The sequence below is a fragment of the Propithecus coquereli genome, unplaced genomic scaffold (genome assembly GCF_000956105.1).
Source record: "Propithecus coquereli isolate 6110/MARCELLA unplaced genomic scaffold, Pcoq_1.0 Scaffold3, whole genome shotgun sequence".
Taxonomy (NCBI): Eukaryota; Metazoa; Chordata; class Mammalia; order Primates; family Indriidae; genus Propithecus; species Propithecus coquereli.
Genome location: NW_012148618.1, coordinates 3,538,828 through 3,556,789, shown reverse-complemented (window position 1 = coordinate 3,556,789; position 17,962 = coordinate 3,538,828). Strand labels below are relative to the sequence as shown.

At 37.4% G+C, this 17,962-nt stretch overlaps 1 protein-coding gene across 1 annotated transcript; it reads left to right on the top strand.

The window, feature by feature from the left end:
• The first annotated feature begins 15,865 nt into the window (after positions 1-15,865).
• LOC105814355 (olfactory receptor 4K14) lies at positions 15,866-16,798 on the top strand. Its single transcript, XM_012649283.1, has one exon. The coding sequence runs from the start codon at positions 15,866-15,868 to the stop codon at positions 16,796-16,798; it is 933 nt and encodes a 310-aa protein (XP_012504737.1).
• Positions 16,799-17,962: the final 1,164 nt, after the last annotated feature.

Here is a 17,962-nt window from a genome sequence, read left to right as displayed (position 1 = left end):
TTTTTTTTCTCTTTCTTTTATTTCTGCATATTATTGGTATACAAATGTTTAGGTTACATATGTTGTCCTTGCCCCACCTGAGTCAGAGCTTCAAGTGCATCCATCCCCCAGATGGTGCGCACCAAACTCATTAGGTGTGTATATACCCATCCCCTCTTCCCCGCTCCCATCTGCCCGACACCCAGTGAATGTTATTCCTATATGTGTACTTAAGTGTTGATCAGTTAAAACCAATTTGGTGGTGAGTACATGTGTTGCTTGTTTTTCCATTCTTGTGATATTTCACTTAGCAGAATGGGCTCCAGCTCTATCCAGGATAATACAAGAGGTGCTAGATCACCATTGCTTTTTGTGGCTGAGTAGAATGCCATGGTATACATAGACCACATTTTATTAATCCAATCATGTACTGATGGACGCTTGGGTTGTTTCCACATCTTTGCAATTGCGAATTGTGCTGCTATGAACATTCAAGTGCGGGTGTCTTTTTCATAGAGCGACTTTTGTTCTTTTGGGTAAATGCCCAGTAATGGGATTGCTGGATCAAATGGTAGTTCTACTTGTATCTCTGAGGTATCTCCATATTGCTTTCCACAGAGGTTGTACTAGTTTGCAGTCTCACCAGCAGTGTATGAGTGTTCCCATCTCTCCGCATCCACGCCAACATTTATTGCTTTGGCACTTTGTGATAAAGGCCATTCTCTTAATTCTTAGAGCATTATTGATATTGTTGTTGTTATTGTTGTTGCTGTTAATGGTAATCTATGTTTAGAGAATATGCACAGATGACACTTCACCATCGTTCTTTATTCACGTGCTTGGTTAACTACTGCTCAGTGCTAGAAAAGTGCATTTTCTGGGTAGCCCCTGGTTAATGTGTATTAAATTTTACTTACATGCCACAGGTACAGGGCATCCAACCATTCTTCACATGCTTTGTGAGCCTACAGAGCACCAGAAGATATAGTCGGGGCTTCAGGAAACTAACAGTCTATGGATGGAGAGACCAAACTAAATTTTCTATTGTATTGTGGCACCAAGAGCATTGTCACATGATGCACAGGGTGCTATGGCACGGCAGAGGGCATCTAGGTAAGGACGAAGTGTGAAAGTTTCCAGGAGGAGGAGGTGCTTAGAGTGAGCATCAGCTAGATGAAGGAGAAAGGCATTCCAGATAAAGGAATGTTTGTGAGAATGCATGAAAGCATGAAACACAACACAGTGGAGAAACTATACATAATTTCATTGAGCTGGGCATGGGATTTGATGATAAGAGGTGAAGTAGAGAGGTAGGTCAAATGCAATCTGATCATATAACAGAAGACATAGGACACTCCTTGGTATTCAAAACTATGTGATACTAAAATTAAAAAGATAGGAAGAAAAACAAAAGTAAGCATAGACCATTTCTGTCCAGACTTGTACATTGTACTGCTTCTGTTCCAAGTTTACCTCCTTCTTTTCAGCTCTGTTCCGGATATTTCTCTTTGCAAACAGGCAACTAGGCCTGGACGTGAATAAAAGGCAAAAAGACATTTATAGTAACTGGTTACAGGAGGAGACGCCCACTGTCTTTCAACTTCAGCACAAAACCAAAACACAATCATATGCCCTTTATTGGCTATGTCATAGCTGGGATCTAGAAAAGCCATTCCAGAGAAAGAAGACAAAACATTGAGTACTAGGACACTAACATGCCAGTAGATACTTTTCTACACTAAGGCCATCTCCCATCAGCCTTAGCTTTTTTTATACTGAGCAACCAATTTTACGGATAAAACATTGTATATGCAGGTTGAATTATGTCTGACTAGAGCTATCTCTTCTCTGAGCATACATCATGAAAATGCTTCATATGTTTAGAATAATGTAGAGTCTTGTTTTTGCAAAGTATTACTGATCAGCCAACATGACAGAAAGTTTATTGAACAAATTGTCACAAATTTTTGATATAAACTATTTACAAATTATTTCTGTATACTCCTATGCCAACTCAGAAAAAATCTCCTAACTACTCGATATTTTTCCTCAAATGTTAGCTAATTTTCTCAACACCGTTATTTTTAAAACAATCTATCCTGCTTCCGTTGTCATGTGAAATTTGTGAACTTTTGTTATGAAAGGAAATAATATTTTCCCTCTCCCAAAATGCTGCCTACCATCAGCATATAATACAGAAACTCTTACCCTGGTAACAAGTACAAGCTCTGCTCTCCTTCCACCCTTCACTTGCTCTGCCTCTTGATTTACAGATTATCAAAATTAGGAAAAGAGACTGATCACGAGGTCCTCTCTATTTTATGGTGTTGCTCTTTCAGAGTAGCCTGGAGGCACACGGCTCCAAACCTCTGTTAGGGGATAGAATCTGCCTTCTAGGGGCAGATTTAGAAATATACCTCAAACTCTCTTTCTGTCACGGTTCTCCGCTCTAGAGGCATGTGCACTTTAAAGTTACCCTCGTCTGTACCCAGCTAAGTGTTCCAATAGGTTGGCGTAAATCTTTGGTTGATACAGGAAAGCTAAGAAAGTGAATTGCAATCTGAAGTTACAATTTAGCTGGGACTGAAACAATTAGTTTACAAGGAGCTCGGGCGCCACCTAGTGACTATTAATACAATTTCCCTGTGTTTCTCTTGCTTTATTATTTTTTTTTGTTTGTTTTTGTTTTTTTTTATATCTCCTGCCTCTACACAGTCACAGCCTCCCCTACCTTCAATATCACATTGACGCATCATTATCTCTCAAAGTCCATATTTTACATTAGGATTCACTCTTGATGGTGCACGTTCTTTGGGTTTTGACAAATGTGTAATGACATGTATCCACCATTATAGTATTATACAAAATAGTTTCACTTCCCTAAAAATCCTTTGCTCTATCTATTCTTCCCTCCCTTCCCCTATAACCCCTGGCAACCACTGATCTTTTTACTGTCTTTTTAAAAACTGATCTGCCTTTTTAAGAATGTCATATGGTTGCAATCATACAGTAGGTAGAGTTTTCGGATTGGCTCCTTTCACTTAGTAATATACATTCGAAGATCCTCCATGTCTTTTCATGGAATGATAATGCATTTCTTTTTAGTGTTGAATAGTATTCCATTGTCTGGATGTACCACAGTTTACTCGTACATTTACCTTTTGAAGGACATCTTGGTTGCTTTCAAGTTTTGTTTTTTTTTTCTGCATATTATGGGGGTACAAATGTTTAGGTTACATTGCCCTTGCCCCACCCAGTCAGAGCTTCAAGAGTGTCCATCCCCCACACGGTGCGCATCGCACTCATTTTGTATGTATATACCCATCCCCTCCTCCCCACTCCCATCTGCCCGACGCCCGATAAATATTATTCCTACATGTGCACTTAGGTGTTGATCAGTGAAACCAATTTTCTGGTGAGTACATGTGATGCTTGTTTTTCCATTCTTGGGATACTTCACTTAGTAGAATGCATTCTAGCTCTATCCAGGAAAATACAAAAAGTGTTATATCACCATTGTTGCTTATAGCTGAATAGTACTCCATGGTATACATATACCACACTTTATTAATCCACTCATGTATTGATGGGCACTTGGGTTGTTTCCACATCTTTGCAATTGTGAATTGTGCTGCTATAAACATTCGAGTGCAGGTGTCTTTTTTATAGAATGTCTAGAAACCAACAGTGAGGAAGATGGCAAATATACTAGAACCGGCTGGGGTCTTTCCAATCTCCCAATAGGCAAACTATAGGCAGACCTAAATCCTATACCTTCCAAAGAGACAGTCAAGCTGATAACCCTCTCATAAGCAACAAAAATAGCCTTTTCGAAGACAAATTTTAACATTACTTTGAAAGATTTCCTTCTACCGTTGCATCAGCTAAATTCAGAATTTCAGTGGACAGTACAACCCCTTAAATCACCATTGTGAATTAAACTGTTTTGAAAAAGGGAAGTAGATAGACAGTAACAGGAATTTCTCTGAATGTCAAAAATAATTGTTTATGGTTTTAAATCTATGGCCTAACCATAGATTCAAAATTCTAAGTCTTTAATGTCCCTAGAAGTATGAATGATCCTTCCACATTTCCGAAGGAACTAAAAATATGTAATGCCTTTTATCATTTTAATTTGCAAGAGCTTAAGTAACCCTTTACTGAGAGTTATTCTCCCAAAAGATTTTACATTGAGCATAATTGGTCAGACAGGTGGATATGTCTAGAGAAAAATAGGAATTATTCGAGGCTACTAAAGAAAGGGTAGTCAAAAATAATTCTTCAGTCTGCATCCAAAATGTAGTATTTAAAAATTAAGAGTCTGGGCCAAGCGCGGTGGCTCACGCCTGTAATCCTAGCTCTCTGGGAGGCCGAGGCGGGCGGATTGTTTGAGCTCAGGAGTTCGAAACCAGCCTGAGCAAGAGTGAGATCCCGTCTCTACTAAAAATAGAAAGAAATTAATTGGACAACTAAAAATATATATAGAAAACTAGCCGGGCATGGTGGCGCATGCCTGTAGTCCCAGCTACTCGGGAGGCTGAGGCAGGAGGATCGCTTGAGCCCAGGAGTTTGAGGTTGCTGTGAGCTAGGATGACGCCACGGCAATCTAGTCCAGGCAACACAGTAAGACTCTGTCTCAAAAAAAAAAAAAAAAAAAAAAATTAAGAGTCTGGTGAGAAATTAAGTAAATAATTAGACTGCCTATTAAAGTCTTTGAGTGTCATAATCTTATGACCTTAAACTGTTCTTAATCCCATTTTACATATAAGGGAACTTAGGCAGAGAAGGTTTATAACTTACCGGAGTTTTCACAGCTAACAAGCAAAAGAACTGAAATTCAAACTTGATCTGTTTTCAGAATCCATGCACCCCTTCACACCTCTTCACAGCACTATGCTACCTCTACCAGTATTACCCAAATTCTGGACACCACATTTGTAAATAACCTCTTCCCCCAAATCCAGAAACAGTTTATCATATAACAGCAGGCTGTGGAAAAGAGTTCCTGGGCAAATATGCAAATGCTAATTTATTGCTCTTAGACACTCAAGACAAAGAAAAGGAATGGAGACTTCCCCAACTCTAAAATTCATGGTCTGACAGCTAGTGGGGTTTTGAAAATGACTACATGCAACGATGAGATGAAATGTACAAATAGTGTTGACTGATAAAAACCAAACAGAAAATAGTGCCTAATGTACAACTATACCCATAGAAAATCTAAATAGAAATGTAGTGAGTAGAATAGTGTCCCCCGAAATTCATGTCCACCCAGAACCTCAGAATGTGACCTAATTTGGAAATAGGGTATTTACAGAAATAAGGTAAGGATCAAAATGAAATTACACTGAATTAGGGTGGGCCCTAAATACAATGAGATTGTCTATGGGAGACAGACAAGGACACACAGAGAAAAAGGCCACATGAAGATGCAGGGAGGTAGTGATTGGAGTTAGACCAGCACGAACCAAGGAACTCCCAGGGCTTTCAGAAGCTGAAGGAGGCAGGGAAAGTTTCTTCCCTAAAGGCTTCAGAGGGAACATGGCCCTGCTGGCACCTTGACTTCAGACTTCTATTCTGTAGAACTGTGAAAGAATAAATTTGTTGTTTTAAGCCTCATTGTTTGTGGTAATTTGTTATGAAAGTCTAGCAAACTAATACAACAGACAAAACTGACTTACTGTATGAGAGAATAATTGAAGATAAATCCAAATTTGAACCATAAAATTGACCAAAAAATAGCAAGTTGGTTGATACAAATTGATGGCAAGAATGTGGAAATATAGGACTTCTCATGCAGTTGATGAGAAGGCAAACCAGTTTGGAGAACAATTTGACATAATTAAATTAAATTAAATATATGCATACACCGCTGCCCAACAATTCCCCTCCTGAGTATTTACTCTCAGAGAAAACCTGATACCACAGATATTTGTCAAGTATAAAGATGTATATCTGTACATTACAGGTATACAATGGGGTAGAATAAAAATATCTCAAAGAAATTACCCCAAACTAAAACACAAACTGTTTGATCACCACTTAAGCACAGTCCTAGAAAAATACATCTCTCATAGAGTAGAAATTAATTGTTTGCCAAATAAATGAGTTAATAAATAAAATAAGTTTTTACTTCATTAAGTGACAGTGGGGATAAATGTTACCTTTGTTCTCAACAAAACCCATAAGAGGAATATCGAAACTATATAATGTCAATGTCAGAAAGTTAATTAAATACTAAGGTTTGAGTTAATTTGTTATCAGTCACATTAGAGAAAATTCCTTGGCATAAAATTTTCTCACTTTCCTGTTCCCCCACCAATCTCATACTAACATAGTCTATAGTGCATATCAAGTAGTCAATACTTAGTGATTAAAAAAAAAAAATGTTTAGCAGGTGATTCCATGTCCTCAATGATGCTTTTGTCTAAACCTGACATCTTGGGTTAGAATTAAAAATTTCCTTTTTGTGAACTCACTGTCCCTGCTACATGGCACTGTCATTTCAAGTATATTTTTATGTTGCATTTAGTTATTTATTTTTGTCAAGTACCATTAACCAAGTTACTACTTGAGGCTTGCAATGATGTCTCATTTCTGTTCTTTCCACTAGATCACTTCACAATCTCTGGCATATAATAGGTTCTGAGGACAGATTCATTTTAATAAATTACTTAGTTAATTATAAGATGAAGATTTAAAGATTAAAAATAAATAAATTATGTCTTAACCACTTTCAGTTTAGTATAACAATGAAATGGTTGAAGTAATGAGGATGACCATAGGTAACAACAATGTACTGTATGTTTCAAAATAGCTAGAAGAGAGGACTTCGACTGTTCCCAACTCATAGAAATGGTAAACGCTTGACGTAATGTATACCCTAAATACCCTGACTTAATCATTACACATTCTATGCAATAAATATCACATTTTTCATGAAAATGTACAAATAATATATATCAAAAAATAGATAAAATAAAAAGAAATAATTAATATATTTCAGAGGACGATAGAGGCTTGGGACTAGAAGAAGAGAGAAAAGAGTCAGAAAAAGAGAGTGGCTTATGGCAAAAATCATACTTTGGTTACTAGTATAGTTATAAACTCTTGATAAAATCCCAACTTATATATTAATATCAGATGTATTGACCATTTTAAAAAATACTTTCTAGTATCTAGAAAATCTAGCCTATTATCCAAACATGCATAGTTATCAAAGTTGTTTCTTCTGCACATATCAAGAATTTACCCTTGTTTATAGTATTTTGGCATTATCTTCTCTTATTGCCAACAGCAAAGATTCCATACAGTTTTTTTATTATCAATTTCATTTAGTTCTGCTCTGATCTTTGTTATTTCATTTCTTCTACTGGGTTTGGAGTCAGTTTGCTCATCCTTTTCCAGTTCTTTGAGGTGATTCATTAGATTGTTTATTTGTGATATTTCTGTCTTTTGGATGTAGGCATTCATGGATATAAATTTTCCTCTCAGGACTACTTTAGCTGTGTCCCACGGATTTTGATAGCTTGTGTCTCCTTTGTCATTTAGTTCAAAGAGTCTTTTGATTTCCATCTTGATTTCCTCTTTAATGAAATAATCATTCAGCAGAAGGTTGTTTAGTTTCCATGACTTTGTGTAGAGATGAGAATTTCTATTGGAGTTGATTTCTAATTTTATTCCACTGTGGTCTGAGAAGATGCATGGTATAATTTCTATTTTTTAAAATTTTTTGAGACATGCTTTGTGGCCTAGGATATGGTCAGTCTTAGAGAATGTCCCATGAGCTGATGAGAAAAACATATATTCAGTGGTTTTGGGGTAGAATGTTCTGTAAATGTCAGTCAGGCCCATTTGTTCTGGAGTTCTGTTTAAGTCCATTGTTTCTTTGTTTACTTTCTGTTTGGAGGATCTGTCCTGTTCTGTCAGAGGGTTGTTGAAGTCCCTGGCTATTATGGTGTGGCTGTTTCTCATTTTGTTTAGATTGAGTAGTATTTGCTTTATGAATCTGAGTGCACCTGAGTTAGGTGCATAAATATTTACAATTATTATGTCTTCTTGTTGAACTGTACCCTTCACCATTATATAGTGACCCTCTTTGTCTTTCATTACTTTTGTTGATTTGAAGACTAAGTTATCTGACATCAGAACTGCCATGCCAGCTTTCTTTTGGCTTCTGTCTGCTTGAAATATTGTTTTCTATCTCCTCACCTTAAGTCTGAATGCATCCTTGTGGGTTAGATGTGTTTCCTGAAGACAGCAGGTACTCGGCTTGTGTATATTTATCCATTTGGCCAGCCTATGTCTCTTTAGTGGGGAGTTCAAGCCATTCACATTTATTGAAAGAATTGGTAAGTGGGGAATATTTCTGTTCATCCTGTTGAGTTTAACTTTGTTGCTTTGTTTTCTTTTTTAAGCCATTGTGGCGTCTGGCCTTTGACATTTAGCTTTTGGATGATTTTACATTCGTGAGTGTCAATTGTGCTGATCCGTGTGTAACACTGTTTTGAGTACTTCCTGGAGGGCAGGTCTTGTCTTCATGAATTCACTCAGTCTTTGCTTGTCTGAGAAGGTCTTTATTTCTCCTTCATATAAGAAAATTAGTTTTGTAGGATACAGGATTCTAGGCTGGGCACTATCCTGTTTAAGAAGAGTGAGAATGGGGGTCCCAGTCTCTTCTTGCTTATAAGGTCTCAGTTGAGAAGTCTGCCATTATTCTGATGAATTTTCTTTGTAGGTTACCCGATTCTTTCACCTTGCATCTCATAGGAGGGCCTCTTTGGTGGTTATTTTGGTCAGTCTGATGACTGTGTGTTGTGGTATCTTCCTGTTTGCAATGAATCTCCCAGGAGTCCTTTGAGCTTCCTGTACCTGGATACCTAGATTTCTAGCAAGGCCTGGGAAATTTTCCTCCATTATATCCTCAAATATTTTATGCAATCCTTGTGTATTTTCTTCTTCATCCTCAGGGATGCCTATAATTCTCATATTAGGCCTTTTCAAATAATCCCACATTTTTCATAGGCTTTGCTCTTTTCTCTCATTTCTCTGCTCTATCTCTGCAACAGACTTATTTAACTGAAAGGTGTCTTCAGTCCCTGAGATTCTTTCTTCTGTTTGATCTACCCTATTCTTGAGGCTTTCCACTCTGTATTGTGATTCCTTGAATAAATTCTTCATCCCAGAAGTTCTGTTTGATTTTTCTTTAATATTTCAATTTCTTAAGTGAATTTTTCTTCCAAGTCCTGGATTTTGTCTGTGTGTGGTTTCTTTGTGTTGGGTATCCATTTTCTCTTACATATCATTGAGTTTTCTTACAATCCATGTTTGAAATTTTTCTTTTGTCATTTTAGTGTTCTGAATTTGATTGATGCTGATTGCTAAAGAGCTGGTGTTCCCTTTTGGGGGATGTGCTTTCCATTTGATTCTTCACATTTCCAGAGTTCTTTTGCTGTTTCCTTCCCATCTGAAGTAGCTGTTGTTTCTTACCTTTAGATTTTCATTTAGATAATTATGCACCCAGTTTAGTCTCAGAGCCAGTAGGTGGTTCTGTGGGTGAGAGTTGATCACACCCTGTATAATGAGTCAATAAATGCAGTAAAAGAGTGTGAAAATTGACCTCCCTGACAGTAGGTGGCACTTGCTGTGAAGAGCAAGCTGCAGTGTTCTTTTTGGGTCTTGTACCCAGCTCTCATTCCTCTGGAGAGGCACTCTAGTGCCTCAGGTAGTGGGTGGGGCCCTGGGACTTCCAGGTGTGTCCTTACTCTTCATCTCACTGGGGACAGGTGGAGGCATGAGGCTGGGCTGAGCTGGGTTGGGTGAACCTGCCCTCAAGCTTCACAAATGCTGTTAGCAGGGTCAAAGGTCTGTTCTCTATTTCTGGGCAAAGCTGCCAGGGAGGGGCTGAAATGGTTCCACTCAGCCAAAAAGTCTGCATGTGGGGGTAGGGCTGTCTGAGACATGCAGTCTGGAGCAGGCCTCACTCCTTTCCACCCTCCCCTATTCCGGGGTTTCTCCTGGGCCTCTGCCAGCAGGTAGGACCTCAAGCCAGTGGATCTCCCCTGGCTGTTATGCAGGCTGGGAGGTTCTCTGCCCAGGATCCCAGCCTGAGCTGGGAGCATGGCCCTCCCATGGGAGGAGGGTTGCCCCTCAAGCATGCTGATCTGCCCCTGAAGGCACACACAGCTCAGTAGGCTCCTTCACAAATATCCCTTCTGTGCCCCTGGGCAATGTGATTGAGATCTGGGTGTATGGAACCTGTTCAGCAGGCCTGTACCCTGGACCCCAGAGATCAATCCCTGACCCTGCCAGGGAAAAGAGTGCTGGTCTCTTCACCCATGGGGTGCCCAAGCTAGATCAATGTCTCTCTGCCTTGGTATTCACCCCAGTCTCCAGGAGTCACCAGGCAAGCAGCACCAGGGAGGGCTGGTGGGTAGGGAGCTCACAGTCTGAGTACCCCTCAGTCTGCTCTAGGGCCCCAAAAAGAAAGGTCCCTTTCCCTGTCTGGGCTGGCATTAGCGGGTCTCTCCAGCAGCTCAGGAGCCCGCCAGCAGACCGAGATGCAAGGGAGGGGAAATTTAACTGCTCCATCTACCCTTGTTGCTGGTCTCCAAGCCTCTTGGGGTTTAGACCCTGCCAATGCCATTCTCCTTCCAGTTCTGCTCTGCAACTTCTTCCTGTGGAGTCTCCTGTAGTTTCAGGCACCCTTCCTTCTGACCCTCAACCTATCTATGTTTCTCTGCCTGTTTATTTTTTTCCCTTTCATCTAAAATCTATCTTTCTTGCAGAGACACTCTGGCTAGTGGTTTTTCTCGTATACCATCTTCCAGAAGTCTTATCTGTGTATTTTAAAGAGAAACAGAACTTAGAATGATTTTGTGACTCATTTTAAGTGAAACACAATTATCTGATGCCAATATAGTACTTGAGACTTTTTACTACATTCAAATACTGTCTTGGTGGTGAAATTCCTTATAAATTTGATTATGCTCATACATCTATTGTGGAAGTGAATGTCATGTGAATAGTTGCAAGTGTGATGATCATTCACCTGAATGTTCTGGGATATTTTTCATCAGTATGGACCAATTAGTAGAAGAATCCTGCATTAACTGAATGATTTTGAGAAATAAGTAGGCTATCAATTATAAATGATGTACAAAGTAACCCAGGCACCAGATTTCATCATGCCTGATCATATCAATCTGAAGAAGGCAAATACTTTTATGCATGTAAATCTTATGCTTCAAGCAGGAATAAGTCTTCTCCAAAGCATTATGCTTGAAGTTACATAAACTAATGTGCAGGGTTGACAAATTTTCAGTATATTTTTAGTGTGTAACTTGTTAATTTGACTAAAGAAAAAGCATATTTTATACTCTGTTAACTAGATTATGGTATATATTATTCTGCTTGAATTAGTAAAATAATTGTAGCTATGTTTATATAATCTGGAAGATCTTTAAAATTTTCTTCTTTTGTCACCTGGAGAAATGAACATGATTTATTACCACAAATTTCCACTCTTTGATAATTTATTCCCCAGCCTCCATTATGGCAGTTGGTCATGGATACCCCATCATTAGGGATTCTTAATTGATAGGAGACAGGATATAGATATTTAAATCTTAACTCCAAGGAAGGCTCAAATCTGAAGTTCTCTAGCTTCTTAAAATGATGTTTTCATGAATTATTTTTAAGAGGCAGGAGAAAGAAATGATTAAGTCATCTCTGGAATAAAAATATTTGTTTTCAGAAGTTCTATTTAAGTATAGCAGATGTGAAATACAAACTGGGTGATCTTCAGTGTCAGCACTGAGCATCTTAACTACAGGTTAGTAAAGAGCTTTTGAGATATATATGAACATATGTAAGATATAAGTCAAATAGAGACTAATTTATTATATGATTTTGTACAATAAATCATTGAAGTACATCATAATAACTTGCCAGTTAAAATTAAATTTTGTCACTGTTAGTGATTTGTATTTTCATTTAAAAATAGCATTAGTTTGTATACAATCAATTTCATTTTTCCTGATTACAAATTTACAGTCATTTAATAATTTTTAAAAGCCTCTATAATCCATAGAGTTCTCTGAAATCAGAATTCTATTTTAATCTATTTTACTGCATTTCTTTTAATATCTATTTTCAAGAGAGCATTATCAAGATATAATTTACATACCATAAAGTTGACTCATTTTAAGTGTACAATTCAATGGTTTGTGGTATATTTACAGAGTTGTGCAACCATCGCCAATATCTAATTTTAGAACATCTCTGACTCAATTGCATGTTAGGAGTTTCTTTGTATTTGTTTCCTGAGTTTTCCATTTGATTATTTCAACTTTCCATTTACTTAATCTTTATAAAACACCAAATTAAATAGAATTATGTTTTAGATTTACACGTGAAATTTTTCGTGGGCACAAAGAGGAAAAGAATATCAAGAAAAGTACAACTCCATGACCTATAATATGTATGCTAGGATGGGCGTCAGGGCAACCTAACTAAACTTGTTGGGAGTTCCTGATTTGTGATTATGTTCATTGTGCCCATTAAGGCATTTGGTTTCAGATTTAAAATCCCAGTCTTAAGATGGATAGCAACTAATTGACAAAACAGTGTTGCAATTGAATGTTTTAATATGATGGTCTTCTAAAAGTTCAAGAGGAACAGAGGAGATTTTGAGTCCTCATTATCTTGACAAAAGCCTAGTGCGATCTGAGTGGTCTGAAACAGATAAAATAACCATTAATTCCTCTAGATAGATTTTAAAATTCTACCACTATATCAAGTGCACATTATTAGAATATTTCACATCTATAATATGTTACTTTATTTCCTTGTAGAAGCCTTACAGCATTATTCTTTCATGTTATATTCCTCAATTTTATAAAAGAACAACATAAAAAAGCTCACACGAAGGACAGTTATGCATCTTTTGTGGAATTGCTCATGAAGAATTCTGTTATATGTCCTTTATAAAAAGGTTTATGCAATATTTTACTCTTAGTGAAAAGAATGAGGCTCCAATTTATTTCTCATGGAGAACTAACCATGGGACCTATACATCCTATCCTACTTCATCTGGAAGCTCAGAGCTACATTCTTTAATAACATGCTGAATTTATTAGTAACTCATTTATAACTGTGAAAATACTCCCAAAAATTATTGCATAGATTTTATGCTCTGATCCTTGTTGAGATGTCCTGAAAAACATCTCAACTTTCTTTGCAAGTCATCCTAAAATCCTCTCAGAGGTAGTCGGTTTATAAATAATAAATCTATAAATGAATTTGATCATTGGCTTTTTAATCCCAAACACAACTAGTTAAAAAAAATAATAGTAATAGTAAAACTTTGTGGGGTTGAAGGAACTGTATAAAACTTATGTTATTGTTGTATTTTCCTCTATATTGATTGGGTTCTATACTGAATTAAGTGAAATGGAAAACTGTATTAATATTCTATAGACACAATCTGAATGAGTGAGTGTGTATGTGAGCAACTGAGTAAGGAAGAAGACAGCCTGACTACTGCCAAGGGACAGCCTGGAAAGATTTGAGGTTGTTGAGATTCCAAAATAAGCATTATAGAGATAACCAAGTTGTGTAACTTGGTAAAATAACTAAAAATCATTGAATAAACACTTCAAATGGGTGAATTCATGGTATATAAATTATACCTTAATAAAGTGGTTTCAAAAAAAAAAGAAAGAAAGATTCTAAGCAGGTTTAACATGGGAGAAATCTCAACACAATTGTTCTTTAGGAAACAATATCTTGAGCTGAACTTTAATTGGAGAATAAGATAAAAAATACCCTTAACCAGATCTTCCTTCTGTTTCATTTAATCAAAAGCATTACTACAAATTATATCATAAGTTTCTTCCTCTTTTTTTTGAGAAAAAAACTTTACTATTAAATCATAAAAGTAAAAATATATTTTCATTATAAATATATGAAAAGCAAAATAATTATAAAGAAATGTATTAATGAGATACCATTCTTTATCTCTGTTAGCCTGATAAGTATCAGTCTACACTCTTTTTTCTTCTCTTTCTCTCTCTCCCTCTCTTTCTCTTTAATTTGTTGTTTAGAGCCCATATTTCTAGCTTATTGAATGAAGAATTCTGTAAGTGAATCCTGTCAGATTTGTGTTATCTGTAAATTTGCTGATCATGTCTTATCTAGATTGTTGATGAAGGCCGGGATAAAAGAAAGGGTCCCACGGCCTACAATTACATGCTGTCCTCCCTGATGGCAGAGATTAACACTGTAAATTAAAAATTCTGCGGTTTTGTTTTTCTGGCCCCAGCTCCCGCCCACTGTCCAAGGGAGAGGAGTCTCAATTAAAACTTACGTAACTATGCTATTGCTTAGATCAAATTTTTTTCAAAGACATTATCTAAGAATATGAGAAATGCCATTCTACAACATATAACACAATAATGAGACCTTTTAAAAATTACTAAACAACATACATAACCTGAGTACGTGATTTGGGAACTATCCTGTATTTATACATCACCCCCAAATAGGTCTTTATATCCAGAACATGCTTTTTTAGCTTAAAGTGATCTTTCTTCTTTAAATTTTGTCCTCAAGGAACAAAATTTATTTATTTTCTTGACTTCAGGAGAGAGACACATTAATTGGTGTTTAGATAGATTTTTTTTCCAAACTATGCCATCTTTATTAAACTCATCTCTGCATGTGTGTGAGAGTTTGTGTGTACGCGTGCACGCATACACACACAAGCACATACTTCAAGCCTGGGGCACCTACCCACCAGCATGCCTTTGCTAGATTTTGTTTTGTGTTTATGTGGCTAAATGGAGAGAAAGAAGGAGAAAGAGAGACTTGATAATGTAGATGTAGTTTTCTGTGTCACATGGTGACATTGTTTTTTTAAATTAAGCTTTAATTTCAGTTTTTTGGTCTGATGTTTAGGAACAATGAATTACTTATTCAACAATGATATCAGCACAGATGGGGAGAACATGATATCATACAAAAAATCTTCAAATTCCTAATCCTCCTGATTTTTGGTTCACGTGCTGCACTTAATTAATTCCATATTTTCGCATGAACAAAAGCCATAAAAGGGAGGAAAAAAAGCTTCCTACAACTCTCACCTATGCTGAAGTCTTCCAGAATGTCTAACTAACTGCCCTTAAGGAAACATTGAAGTCTGAAAAAGGCAAACATACATGACGGTGTGGACTTGTTTAGAATCTTCTGTATTTTAGATTATCTCTTACAAGTTAGAAATTATACTTAGATAACACTTAGTTGATCATTTTCATGTGCCCAGCAGTTGAAGAGTACTTTTGCTTACATTTCTTCTTCCTTCCTTTCCCTCTCTCTCTCTCTGTTTCTAATTGATAAATAAAAATTATACAGATTTACGGTGTACTGTGTATTTTCATATATATATGTTTTGATATATACATTTGATAATGTATACATTATGGAATGGCTAAATCAAGCTATTTAACATATGCATTACCTCACATACTTGCCATTTTTTTGTGGTGAGAACATTTAAAACCTATTCTCATCAATTTTCAAGTATACAATGTAATACTATTAGCTATAATCACCATGCTATACAATAGGTCTCTTGAATTTATTCCTCCTATCTAACCCAAACTTTGTCCTTTGACCAACTTCTCCCTAATTCCTCCATTCCCCAGCCTCTGGTAACCACCATTTTACTCTCTGTTCTTTGACTTTTTTAAATTCCACATATAAGTGAGATTCTTTGATCTGCCTGGCTTATTTCACTTAACATAATGCAAGAGCATACACGTTGTCACAAGTGACAGAATTTTATTTTCGTTAGATAGATTCAGGGAAAAATCTGAAACCTGAGACAATGGCCCTGCAGAATTATTCCTTGGTGTCAGAATTTGTGTTGCATGGTCTCTGCACTTCAAGACATCTCCAAAATATTTTCTTCGTATTTTTCTCTGGGATCTATGCTGCCATCATGCTGGGTAACCTCTTCATTGTGGTCACTGTAATTTCTGACCCCCACTTGCACTCCTCCCCTATGTACTTCCTGCTGGGAAACCTATCTTTTCTGGACATGTGGTTGGCCTCATTTGCCACACCCAAGATGATCAGGGATTTTCTTAGTGATCGAAAACTCATCTCCTTTGGAGGATGTATGGCTCAGATCTTCTTCTTGCACTTAACTGGTGGGGCTGAGATGGTGCTGCTGGTTTCCATGGCCTATGACAGATATGTGGCCATATGCAAACCCTTGCATTACGTGACAATAATGGGTCGGCAGACTTGCATCAGGCTGGTGTTGCTTTCATGGGTCATTGGATTTGTGCACTCCATCAGTCAAGTAGCTTTTACTGTGAATTTACCTTACTGTGGCCCCAATAAGGTGGACAGCTTCTTCTGTGACCTCCCTCTAGTGATCAGACTTGCCTGCATGGATACCTACGTCTTGGGTGTGCTTATGATCTCAGACAGTGGGCTGCTTTCCACAAGCTGCTTTCTGCTCCTCATGGTCTCCTACACGGCCATCCTCCTCACCGTCCGACAGCGTGCTGCTGGTGGCATATCCAGAGCACTCTCCACGTGCTCTGCACACATCATGGTAGTCACGCTGTTCTTTGGGCCTTGCATTTTCATTTATGTGTGGCCTTTCAGCAGATTCTCTGTGGACAAGCTCCTGTCTGTGTTTTATACCATTTTTACTCCACTCTTGAACCCCCTTATCTACACATTGAGAAATGAGGAGATAAAAGCAGCTATAAAGAAACTGCGAAACCAACAGGTGACTTTTCACTGAATTCCAGCTTTCCATGATGCTATATGTTTCTACTCATTCAGGAGATATCATGTCTTTAATATGATTTTGCTCAAGGATTTCCTTCTGACATTATATTGGTATAATTTGTAAGATGTTATATTACAGAAACAGAAACACAGTTGATTTCAACAAAAAATTTTATGTAGAATTTTATTTTATATATACAATAATATGCACTGTATGCATGTATGTTATATATAATTATATTTTATATATAAATATATGTATATTTATATGTGTATCTTCAACACCACACATACATTTTTGGAATGAACTCTGCAATAGTCTTTCTTTTTTTCAACTAGATTTATCTTACTAGATTATTTTGCCTACAAACTTGATGTAAAATTGAATTTTCATTTTCCTTTTTTTTGTCACCACAGTCATTGTTTATTGCATGCATACTATATGCCGGGCTTTGGGTACTGTGTAAAACTGCTCCCTAATGCTTACAAGAACACTTTAAGGGGCTGAGTCAATTTGTCAAGGTCACACTTTTACTCAGTGGGAGAGACACAGGAATCAAAATAGATCTATCAGGTTCCCAAACCTGATTTCTACTGAAAGGACCACATTCTTACATGATACTGGGGACTGGTCTGCAGTTGCCAGGGCAGCTGAGCAATGATTAAAAGGAACTCTGGGGACTGGAGCAGGGTGAGGGAGGATGGCAGGGTGATTACAGAGACTAAAGAACAGGAGGAATAAGGAGAAGTCTGAGAGGGTCCACTTAGGGCAGAAAGCCAGAGTAAAAGACAACTCAGAGACAGGAGACCTAGGCCAGGAGATTGCCGTAATACACTAAGCGGGTAGCCATGGCACCTGTATTTAAATGTCTGAAATGTCACAAAGAAGAGTAAACTGATTCATTTTGTGTTTCAAGAGAAGGCAAAACTAAAAACTACAAACATTCACTTTAGTTTATGAAAGCACTCAATCACCCGAGATGTCTCTACCAGCTATCTCTAGTTTTGTCAGCCTAATGCTGTTCCCTTTTGTGAAAAACTTTCCTCTATTCCAACCATAAGGTTCTAGTGAAGGTGTCCTTCCTTTCTGGCCACTGTGACCTCAGAGGTACAGACACTGGATGAACCTGGTGCCCCCAGGACATGAGAGCGGTACAGGGAGACCGCAGCCCCTCCC

Excerpts from the sequence above, each read along its gene's own strand:
- LOC105814355 (XM_012649283.1), top strand. The coding sequence starts at position 15,866 with ATGGCCCTGCAGAATTATTCCTTGGTGTCAGAATTTGTGTTGCATGGT.